At 39.3% G+C, this 12,381-nt stretch overlaps 1 protein-coding gene across 2 annotated transcripts in view; it reads left to right on the top strand.

Annotated features, from left to right (window-relative positions):
• Window positions 1-12,159, top strand: part of LOC307129570 (neural cell adhesion molecule 2) — a 263,670-nt gene extending 251,511 nt beyond the window's left edge. The window contains exons 16-17 of one of the 2 annotated variants that reach the window (XM_079822111.1): window positions 993-1,197; window positions 10,374-12,159. In XM_079822111.1, the coding sequence (XP_079678237.1) occupies window positions 993-1,197; window positions 10,374-10,488 (320 nt within the window). In that variant the 3' untranslated portion in view covers window positions 10,489-12,159. Of the gene's footprint in view, window positions 1-989; window positions 1,198-10,373 lie in introns of both variants that reach the window. The other variant, XM_079822110.1, reaches the window with a different exon arrangement.
• The last annotated feature ends 222 nt before the right edge of the window (window positions 12,160-12,381 follow it).

Genomic DNA, 12,381 nt, shown 5'->3' with positions numbered 1-12,381 from the left:
TTGTTCATTGTTAGTTCATGTTAACGTATGTTAACAAATGAAACATTGTAAAGTTTTATCATTGTTTTTTTGTTAAATGTAAATGTCTCCCCAAATGGTAGAACCAAATCACTCTCGGTTGAGGTGGATGTGAATTTAAAAAAAAAAAAATTCAGACAGCTACTGAATTGTTCAATGGTCTTTTCTGTTTAGCATGCCTGTCCTTCTCTCTGTCATGTGTCGCTTTTCTCACTCTGATGCCCTGTCACTGTGTCCAGATCACACAACAGACTTCTGGGATGCTTTTTCTAATAGCGATGCTACTTTCAATAGCATGTGTGATTTGATGTGTTTAGGGCAACAGTATTGCCCAGAATGTTCTTTCAAAATAGATGTTTCCCTCCGAATAGCTTCTCAGACAACCTCATTTCCTCATGCAAAGTCTTGACCATTTGAGTTAAGAAAATGTCACAAAGTTGCATCACCTTGAAGTTCTTAAAGCAAACTTAAACTACATGATACTGCTATATGTATTGTGTTGTTGCTAGAAGATTGTTGTTTTATTATATTATGTTTCATGAATGATTTAATCAATCTTTTCCCTGTTGAAAAAACCAGCATGTGTTGGTTAGGTGAAGCATGGCAGCCGGTTTAAGCTGGTCCTTAGATGGTCATGAGCTGGTTTAAGCTGGGCAAGTGCTGGTCCTAAGAAACTAGCTCCAGCTCAGGACCACCTTATAACCATCTCAGGACCAGCTTAAACCAGCTCAAACCAACTGCCATGTTTCAAAACATAACCAGCATATGCTTTTTTCTTTTTTAACGGGGTTATGAACCATTATGCCTTTTCATGCCCTTTCAATCAAATATAAAGCAAACAATAATCAAAAAACAGCACATTCTAAGTGCAGCATATTCCTTATTTACTTGTCATGAATAAAGGGTCCCATTAAGGAGTGTATGTGTTGTTGAGGCCCATCATTTATGGTTTTGTATACATCCTGTCTCAGCAGATTCGCTGTTCAGCGGCCTAGGCCTGGGCGCAGTGGTTGGGCTGGGATTAGCTGGCCTGCTGCTGCTGCTCGTGCTAGTGGACGTCAGCTGCTTCTTCCTGCGCCAGTGCGGCCTGCTCATGTGCATCACCCGCAAGCTCTGCAGCAAAAAGACAGCCACAAGCGGAAAGAGCAAAGAGCTTGAGGAGGGCAAAGCTGCCTACCTGTGAGTATCTCTTTTACATCAGTTAATTGCATTTGTATTGACATTTATTCATTTAGCAAATGCTTTTATCCCAAGAAATTAAAAATTTAAAGCAAAATAAAAAAAAAAATGTAAGTAACGAGTTAAGTAATATGTTAACTGTTGAATTTAAGTAATGCTACATTTCTATTTATTTAATTTATTTACTGACAAATTCAGTATAATGTTTAATTTAGGGCCAGATTTACTAAACAGGCAAATAAGCATGAGAGTGCTTGGGAGTGGAAAGCTCTGCGCGTGATCTACTGACGACGAACAAATTAAAGAACACAGATGCAGATCATTTCCATAATGACCAACCCAATCTACAAAGAACAGCGCAAATTAGCGTCTGGTTAAAGACATGCTTTTTTTGGTGAGTAAATAATGGCGCAAATACCATTCAGTTGACTACCGCAAATCTTAGTAAATCACCTTGCATGATTCATTTAAATACTCTCCTCCCATAAATTTTGCATCTGAAAGAGAAACTCCTACAAATGTATATGCAATAAGGTCAGCTGAAAAAATGACTGTGTTCATGCCTTTTTAACCACGAATGTTTAACTGCGTGTCTTTATTAAATCCTGACAGTAGTTTTTTTTTTTATGCCAAAAGAGCTGTTAGTAAATCTGGCCCTTAATGTTTAAAAACTTCAAAATACTAAATTTGGGTGATTTCAATTTGGGTATTTAACATTTTTTTTAGAATTATAATAATGTTCAGGTACATGCAGGGCTCTGAACCAGTTCAAGGAACGAAAACAAAAATGAACTAAATTTTAAGAGGAACATAAAAGAGAAAACAAAATCAAGTTTAATCATTCTGAAGAGAAACGCTTATTTGAAATGTAATGGTTATTTATCCAGTTAATGGTTATTTTATCATTCTGTTTAATATTTTATTTAGCAGTCAACCATTTATGAATTCAAATTGTATTGCTACGGCCTATGCAAATGTGACTTTGATGCTTCCAACTTGAGTGAAATGCACTTGCTCAGTTGTCAAGCCATAGGTAAGTTGCAATGGCAATGCGCTGGCATTAGCTTTTGGATCTTGCGTTTTTCTCATTACAAGCATTATATTTAAGTGAAAATGAATGGCAGGTAACAGCCTATCCAGCGTTAATTGCAGATAGTCTTGAATTGATAGTGTAGAACCATTGAGAATCCAATGGAGATACAAAGTTTAGTCATAAAAAATAATAATGTAACATCATTGGTTAGTTTTTATAACGAGTAACACTACATTGTAACGCATTACTTTAAAAGTAATTTGTCTGTAAATGTAACGGAGGCCAGCTAGTAGTCGCTGTGCTAGTAAACCTCACTCCTCTGATCTCAAGAGACGATCTAGCGACTGATGCTAGGGGTTGCAGCCTTTAGCCTCCTTGTTAGAGCGTCTGACTTTCATGCTGGCAGACCTGGGTGGTTCGGACAGGGGAGGTTACATACATACCAGACACGATGCGACTACAAGCTGTGACAAAATCAATCAAAAACCACAGCCAATCAGAACAGCAAGTGTAGGCTATGGCACCAGAGATTAATCTTGACAGCACTAGCAAGGAAATGGATAAGTACATAATCAAATTCACAAATATTACACAATTTAAACATTACTAAAAAAACATACTGAGTAACTTTGTCATAGAATATACTTGTTTGTTGTTCACAGTTTGAACGTTCTTGTTTCCATTTGTAGATTCCAGTTAATGTCAAGATCTGGGGTGAATTATCCATTGTTGCCTTTAGTAAGACTACGTTACAAAGCTGGGACCACTAAATGATATTCAAAGTCGCATTACACGCTTTTAACATTAAATAAAGCACATAACAGGGACGTCACTAGGATTGGAAGACAGGGGGGCTTAGCCCCCAGGGTATTTGTAACTTGCGTTTGCAAAATCTTTGCACTCACATCTAGAACTACACACTTATGTCAACAACCAGTCAAGAAACCATGATGTTAACAAGTAAAACGGGACAGACACATCCTCTTCTTTCATTTCTACTCCGTTAAAGAAAAGTTGTCCACAGAATGCTATTTAATTACACAGAACCACATGTATTCAACCCATTTTTGAGCTAAAATACAACTATTCAGCTAAACCTAAATTGAGCTAAACCTATAGGTACAAATACCACAGCTGTACTGTAATTTTCACACCCTATACTAAATTGACCCTATACAATAGCCTAATGACATAACATTATTTAATATTTGAATCACAGCTTATAAGTGTTTTGACATCGATAACCCAAGTGCCTTTTACCTCAAACTTGCGACTAGTTAACTTTCTAAAGTAGCAATCGCTTCTCCGGTCGACATTAACATGCTGACAAAATTATATTCTGAATTAAAAATATTTTTATACCACTTTTTAATGTGTGATTGTGTAAATCTGTAATGTGTGTTTGGCAAAACTAACTAAAATAAAATTATAGATTAAATGTCCTTAGTTTTCGTCTTTATCAATGTCTTTCATAGAGCAAATAACGTTCAGCTGAATTTCCTTTCCCTGCGTCTCTCACTCACGCTCTCTCTCACATACACGCGCGCCACACACACACACATTTAATCTATAATTTTATTTTAGTTAGCTTTGCCAAACACACATTACAGATTTGGTTAGTTATCAATTTTTTGTAATGCCTCGTTTTTATTTTTATTTCAGTTAACGACAACCCACCTCGTTTTTTCTTTCATTTTCGTTAACGATTATAACCTTGGTAACGACGAGACGAGATGAATCCTCCAGTTACTTGCAGTTGTGCTCCGGTCTGCAACGCTCTGAAAGCTGCAACAGTTCACACCAATGCAACGAGACGCGGTGCATCATCTGGATAGCACAACGACTCTTTGAACTTCTGTCCAACTTACGACTTTTCGGCTATTTTTTTGTAGCAGGATATATATAATTTGTTGCGTCTAAATATGAATGAGGATACAGTTATTGATAAATCAAATTGTTATTGTTGTTCTTATTATCATTTAGGGGGGCTTAGGAACATTTTGGGGTAGCTTCATCCCCCCTAAAATAGGCCTAACGACGTCCCTGGCACATAAACATTACCCGAGAATATCATTGCCATGTTTTGTGTTGTTGTTCCAGCCGCGACCTCGCAGAAATAGAAACCGTTTCTAAAATAGAATCATCGCGTGACGCTGTCACGGCTGGTTAGGACAAAAACTCGAATTAACATGGAAAAGATACTTGACGCGTGTAGTTAGGACACAGTGTTACACTAAATACACAAACAATGGTAACACTTTATTTTGATGGTTCTCTTTGAATATTATTTTGACTGTAAGTAACGTTGCACCTATGTGTCAACTAACTCTCATTAGAGTATTAGTAGACTTCCTGCTTAATATCTGTTTACAGTTAGCAGATACTTATCTGACTATAAGTAACTTTGCATCTACATGTCAACTTATTCGAACCCTACCAGTCTACTAATATTATACCAACACCAGAGCTGCCAACTCTCACGCATTGGCCGTGAGACACACGCATTTGAATGGTTTCACACCCCACACCCCTGATTTCTCACGCTGAAGTGTCAACCTGGTCGGTCAAATGCCTGAAAGATGAGTTTATAGATCTACCAGTTACCAGCTACTCGTTATCGACTATGGTAGTTATGCTTTCAGTTTGGGGGTTCAAGATAAATGTGCAAATAAATAGGCTACGGCGGCGTAGTGCGACCAAAAGCCACATTCCGGAAGCGGTGCGGTGTGACGCTCAGCTCAAATCTCACGGCTCAAGCGAATGCTCCACTCATTGCTGCGCGCTCACCAGTTCGCTCAAATCCAGTTCTGACATGAAATTTGCCTGTATTTGTTGTAGCTATTAAATGTAGCTATTTTGTTTAATATTTATGTTTAAATATTAACCAGTGCTATTTTAAATTTCATCTAGGCTATTATGAAAAGCGCATAGACAAAGTAAAAGACATAGGGTCAGAAATGATTTTTAATTTATTTAAAGTTAATTTCATTTTGTATAAATTGTAGCCTATCTTAATTTTAATCAGTGTTCACTTTGCAGATGAACTAGAGCGCGTCTCAAATAAACCCAAACTCAGCAGCTAGCCTACTTGCCTCACAGACATGAGAAGTAGGCCTATAGAAAGCTTGAAATGTTACAATTTGTCCTAAACTAACATGACACATGTTTTATATTGAGGGCTTCAAAATAACTGGTAAGATGTTTCACATAAAGCAGCATGCCCTTTCAGATGCTCTGAGAGATAGGCTATCTTTACAAGCCTACTTGCGGTGTTTGTGGTGAGATGTGGTGCCTTCCTCAGTGCATAACTTACATTTCACATTATATTCTCCATCTGTAAATGTTTTAAAGTCGTGCAAATATGTCAATTTTGCTGTCTGGAGAGGACGAGCTTCTGCAAGTGAATCTCCGCTAAAATTCAAGATTCCGTGATCGAGCGCCGCCGCCTGCAAATAGCTCAATAATTCTGACTAAAATATACACAATTCTAAAATATTTGTTGTTGGACAGTAAATGTACCATATGTGGAATTTTAAACCCACAAGTAGGCTAAATATATTTTTATGAAAGTGACCATTATGGGGTAATCAAGTAGGCTATTCTAATGCTTTTTCAAAATTATTAATTTTGTTTTTGGCCACCGTTTAAGCCCCCTTTTTGCACAATGTATTGCATAGACTACATTACATTCACTGTATTTCAATAGCAACATTGCTTTTAGGACATCAGTGGGCAGGATGTGAAATAAAATTATTAAAATAAGTACAGATTTATTTTTTCCAAATAGAAAAACTTTGCCATTGAAATGACTGGGAAAAAAGTGTCCCAATAACCCTGAAAAAAAAAATTGCTTTGTACAGCGACAAAATGTTGGTTGGCCCCACCAAATCTCACTCCAAGATTTTGCGAAAAGTTGGCAGCTCTGCAACACTCTAATGAGAGTTAGTTGACATGCAGGTGCAATATAACTCATAGTCAACAGATTGTGTAAAATGGACCATCAAAATAAAATGCAACTCAAACAATGTGTCTTCATTTGACAGTAAAACATGCTGCAATACAAATTCCTCAAGTTCAAAAATAAAGGTGGGACAGAGCAACAATAATACAGAAGCAGTAAAACAGTTTACATTTATGGAGCATGTACGTCAAAGGAGTACTTTGAGTACAGGCTAATCAGTTCGATAACTGATGCAATCTGTGGTTTATTGTTGTTTTTAATTGTATGTTTTGCCTTTACAGTTGCTGAAATCTGATGTAGACTTTGTCCTTTGGTTTGCAGGGTGACTGATCTGTAGCTATGCATTGCCAGTGTGTCATGAGACACACAGTACAAGAGAACAGGAAAACAACCACGTTACATAGGCCCTGTTTACACCTGGTATTAAGATGCGTTTTGGTTGATCGGATCACAAGTAAACGAGGGAGACACATTCCTGTTTACACCTGGTGTTTTAATCTGTCTCTTTTGTCCACTTTCAACCACTTCTGTCCGAATTCTTAGAGGGGGGTGGTCTATGGTTGGATAAATGTGTGTTTTTTACCCAGATCTTTCGATCTATTGGACAAAATAAGCTTGCCCAATCTACATATGAACGTGCCCCGAGACAATGGAAAAACATGCGGAGAGCAGCAGCTTTCATTTTGCTCTGATACCCGCAAGACCACGTGGTGAGAGAACATGGAGCTTGGTATGCTTTTCATCTTCAAACCAAACTTGGGTCTCCAGTCGACAAAGTTTAAATCCTATCTGGCTAGAGCGCTTCCCATAATGTTTACCCATTTGGTCAGTAGGCGGTCTTTTGCAGCTGTTTGAACACATTTAACCACATGAGCGTTTACACTACGAAAGCAATCCAGTCAAATGTGTTTTCGACTACATCTGAAAGTGGTCGAAAGTGGAAATATTTTAGACCCCATTTACACCTGTATTTAGCATCATCCACTTGTGATCCAATTGACCAAAACTCATCTTAATACCAGGTGTAATACACAATAGAACTGAACCAAACAGGGAGTATAAACACACAGGAATAATGAGTTAATAAATTAGACAACAGGTCAATTGAATTCATCAAATCAAATATACAAACTGTTACAACTGAGGAGGGATGGTGGGGGCTCTGGAGGAGGGCATGGAATCAAAGAAAAACAAAAACAGTCCAGGACAAACAATTCAGTCCATTTTTGGAGTGGAGGGTGGGAGGAGCCTGGGGAAAGCCAGGAGCAGGAGGAGCCAGATCGTGGTCCAGAGACCAGCCAGGATGAAGCCCCAGGGCGGGAGGGAGGAGCCAAGACAAACTGGGCAGATGACACCCTGGGGTCAACCGATGGAGAAGAAGCTGCTGGAGATGGAGACCCAGGTGGAGCTGATGAGCCAAAGAGCCCATGCGACACTGCTGGGACTGGAAACCAAGGTGGAGCCGCGGTGACAAGCGTCTGAGGTGGAACCAATAAGCCTGAAGACTGAGACAGTTGGTGGGACTGAGGACAAAGGCAAAGCAGGGGGTAAGATGAAACCAGACGGAGCCGAAGGACAATGTCTGACCAAGGCCAAGCCGGTGGGACAAGGGAGCACGGTGGAGCCATCAGGATGATGGTTTCTGGTGGTGCCAATAGGTCAACAGGCCGTGATGGAGTGATGGGTTCAGAGTCAGATCCAGGGCATCCTCTGGAATAAGCGGAGCTGGTGGCCTGAAGGACCTTGTGTAGGAGATGAAGAGGGGCTGACGGGAACTAGCGGAGGTGGGGCTGAGGAACTGGCTGTCAGAAGAGGTGGGAACGGGAGGCTGGGAGGGAACATAGATGACATGAGGCTGGGCAGAAACAGTGGGGATACAGGAGAGTCAGGTTCTGGACGGAACCAGCGGGGTTACAGGAGAGTCAGGGCTAGGTGGAACAAGTGGGGTAGGGAGATTCAGGGCTATTATTTCCTCAAACACCTCCAAAAATTATTTAAAAATGTTTCAGAGGCCATAGTTATCGCATCCACCAAGATGGGGTTATGGGCGGGGCTTTCCACCCAGCCCTCGAACTTCACAAGCACTCCCTCGGCAGCAAACAGTGTTGCGGGCTCACTGACCTGGTCAGACTCTCCTTGTGGATCAGGCTCCGGGGCGATGACACTCTCTGTCCAGGGGCAACTTAGAAGACAGAACATAAACCTGACACAGTGTGGGTCAAAGAGATTAAGGGCAGTGATTGTCTTCAGCTTTGATAACAAGCAGCATGGCTTTGTAAGAACCTTTTGATGTTAATCTGCTATGCACTCCATACCATCACAAAGGCCCCAGCCTAGACTTTAGTAACATTATTAGAGTGATGATGATCCCAGTGAACAGGGGCTGGTTCCTTTCCAATGTCATCCCATGTGATGAAGAGCCACACAGGTGCTTTAGAAATAATGCACAGATGCGACCAATCTGTCACAAGGCCTAATGCTCACTTTATGGCCCAAGAGGGTTACACAAAAACATACATTTATAGACATATAAGTTGAAATTAAAGTCAACATAATGTGATGTTAAGTATTCTCAAGTGAAACAAGATAGAAATGGGGCTTGATTTCATCCATTGGGATTTTTTCTTTTACCAGTCTTAGTAAAAAAAAATAGTTAAGAGTTAAGAAGAGCCGAGCAGGAAGGCAGAAAATGTTTTACTTTTTAATTAAAGATTGCAAAGACAGACATTATTTTTCTTTGAAAATAATTGTGAAGAAGTGATCTTCACCGCTGCAAGCTGCAGCACTGGCACACATATGCCCACACACACGCTCAACCACCACACACTCTCCCTCACCTGTTGATGCCGCTATTGGAATAACGGGTGCTCACGCAATCCCGATAGCACTTAGACATTTATCCACATTCAATATTTCCCTTCTGTTATTCCCTCCAGACATATCACACACACTCATTATTTGTTTGTTTTACGTTTTATTGTCAAATCGTGTGTTATATGTGGGCGTAACCGGGTTGCTGGGAGCTGTGCCGGCAAACTCGAGCAACTGTAGGGTGAGGGGTACCAAAATGGGGTACCAAACCGAAATGGAAGTGCGAGTTAGTGTTGTCATGTTTATTATGTTATTAGGTTTATTGAAGTTGGTTGTATAACGTTGGTTTTGTTATAAGGTGGAAATTCATGTTATTTATCTAAATGTAGAAGATATTACCTCATGACACTTATTTTTTAAATTTTTACTGATGGATTATTTGATTTTCGGTGCACTTGTAAATAAACACCACCATAATCTGAAGAGTACTTGCGGGTTGTGCCATCATACATTTTTTTTGTAATTTATTTAATTTTCCCCTGTTGGACTGTAACACGTGTACTCTAGACTTGAGGTGACCCAGTTTGGGCCTGCCAACGGTCTACTGTTTCACAATAATATTTTATTATGATAATTTGTTCCTAGTTAAAGGGTTAGTTCACCCTAAAAATTACAATTATTTCAACATTTACTAACCTTCATGCCATTTCAAACCTGTATGATTGACTTTTTTTCGATGTTTTGAAAGAAAAATAAAGTTAGAGGGGTTCGAGTATTGTTTTGGACCCCAATGAGTTTAATTGTATGTATAAAAAGAGTTGAAACTTCATCAAGGTTTGGATGAACATGAAAGTGAATAAATTATGACTGAATGTTTTGGATGACAATATCATTGAAAATTTTGGGGTTAGTAATGTTTTTTATTCTTTGAAAGAAAGTAATAAATTATTAAGCAAAGATGCATTAAGTTCATACATACAGTAAATGCTGTTCCTGAAAAATCCCCCAAAAAATGTATAACTGTTTCCACAATAATATAAAAAAATGCTACCATTTTTCAACATAACTTCTTTTTAAAAACATTTAAAAAATCCTAGCGACCTCAAACTTTTGAACAGTAGTTGTAGTATGGGAGCATGGCTCAAACCTTACCCAAAGCCACCTTTTCAAGCATCTGTACATAAGGTTCATAAAACCAACCAAACAAACCGAACAGTGGCACCATATGAACTCTGTCTGCAAAAAGCACCTTAAGTCTCAATTTCCGTCTCAGGGGAACCGCAATGTCCAGTTGTTAATTGAAAATGTGTTTTTGACCACTCTGTCAAACTGACCACTGCGCACCTTTGCACCTTTCTTCTCTTTCGACAGGAAATTGCCACTGAAAGAGGAAAACGGCAAGGAGACTCTGAAACCAGACACGATCGAGATCAAAGTTCACGGTGACAACAGCCTACACATGACACAGGAGGACAGTAAAGCGTAATGGAGGCCCTGCTATCCTCTAAAAAAACATGCAAAGTGAGCCACCCAGAGACCAATAGCAAGCAAACTAATGAGAATACAAGCAAGAACACGCCAACCAATTGTAAGATCGTTTGTTAGAGACTCCTCGTCGGGGTATCAGAAGAGGCCACGTGATAACTGCTTTGTGAAACATTTTTCAGAGGTTGCCGCTCAACAGACAGGCTCCTGTTTATTTGTGCTTGTTCTCGCTTGTTTTGGGTTTTGTTTTTCAAGGCTTTGCTGTTGCTTTGAGTCTGATTCTTTGTTACTTGAAGAGGTTGGGTCTACGCCGTAAGCTTCACATTTTCTCTTGCTCTCCCATTCCCTCTTTGTTTGGAATCCGGCCGTTGCACTTTTCCAGTGTAGCTACGCAAAAAAACCATCGCTTCTTAATGCGTCACTCGAAATTAAGCTCGTGGAAATCCCCCACCTCTTTCTGCGGTCCGTGTTGTAGTTTTGGGTAACTGTTTGGGTAATGTTGTTTACTTTCTAGGCCACTATATGTCTCACCCAAATGTGAAGAAATTACCGAATGCTCAGTGGCAAAGCGAGGATCAACCACACTTGACCCTAAACTGAGTACATGGTACATGGGTGGTCCCGGTATTGAGCACTGACACAGGCCCAACTCGGCCTGAACGATGAATTACTCGTAGATTACAAGTGTTTTTGTGGATGAAAATATGTCCTTGTTTTCAACACTTTTGTTTCATCAGAATCAGAGGATCATCGTATGTGTCATACTTTCTTGTTGAGATATTTCAAAAACAAAAAAAAAGAAAGTGCTTTTCCTTTATCAGCGTGTGAAAGTTTGTATGTGTGTGTCTGAGCATGGACGTGTTGTTGTGAGGGTGTGTTTGGATGCGTGTGATAGCGAGCATGGAGTGTAGAAAGATAAAGAGTGGCGTAAAGAAAGTAGAGGTTGCCAAGTCTTAAATAAAAATAAGGATTAGGAGAATATGAAAAAAAATATCTATTCAAGTGTGCTGATGTATATACTTGTTATTTCTTTTGGAGCATTTCACAACAGGAAAAATATGATTCATTCCGAATCATTCGTTTTAGCGTCTCACATAACTGATGACAAATTATGATGAAATTGGCTATCGACGTAAAGGTATTCTATGTAACTGACAAAGTTATCAAGATCTAAAGAAGGGTGGGTGGCCAAGAAGCACCCCAGATGCACCCCAGAGGTTTTATCTCTACACTTAGCTGTTTTGGTAATCAAATCCATGCCATTTTGGGATAATTTAAGGAAGGAAGCTTTGGTTGTATGAGAGATCAGAGGTCTGCAGGCAATCAGGGTCTTAGTGTTGCAATAATAAGGATGGAAATGGCATACTGCTTAGACGCATGCTCATTTTACCAAGAAAGAAGTCTTGATATCCATCTTCATGTTCAGCATATTCACTTTGGTTTGGGCCAGCAAATTTCTCCAAAAAACACAATTTGTTTTGCATTATTTCAGCATTGTATTTCATATACACCAGGCTCACCACATTCAGCGCAATAGAACATTGTGGAATGTTGCCCATTTCTTTTCAGCAATCTAAAGGGAACACTCCATACGCCCAGATGTACTTGTGGAATTCTTGTAATCCAGTGTAATTTTTCTTCTGTAAATAAAAGTGTCCCAATATTAAAGTTTAATCCATTTGGACTCTGCTTTTTTTAAAGCATATAGCACACATTTGTGTTAAATAACATTGTCTATGATAGTTATACACTCTAAAAAAAAAAGGTTCTATATGGCACCAAAAGTGTTTATTCGTCGTAATCATAGAGGAACCACTTTTGGTGTTATATAACACCATATCTTAACATGTTCTGTACATGGTAGCGGTGCTATATAGCACATAAGTTAGCGGTA

Source organism: Gobio gobio, assembly GCF_949357685.1.
Source record: "Gobio gobio genome assembly, chromosome: 7".
Classification (NCBI taxonomy): domain Eukaryota; kingdom Metazoa; phylum Chordata; class Actinopteri; order Cypriniformes; family Gobionidae; genus Gobio; species Gobio gobio.
The sequence above is the reverse complement of the archived record's forward strand: the minus strand, read 5'-3'. Positions and strand labels throughout refer to the sequence as shown.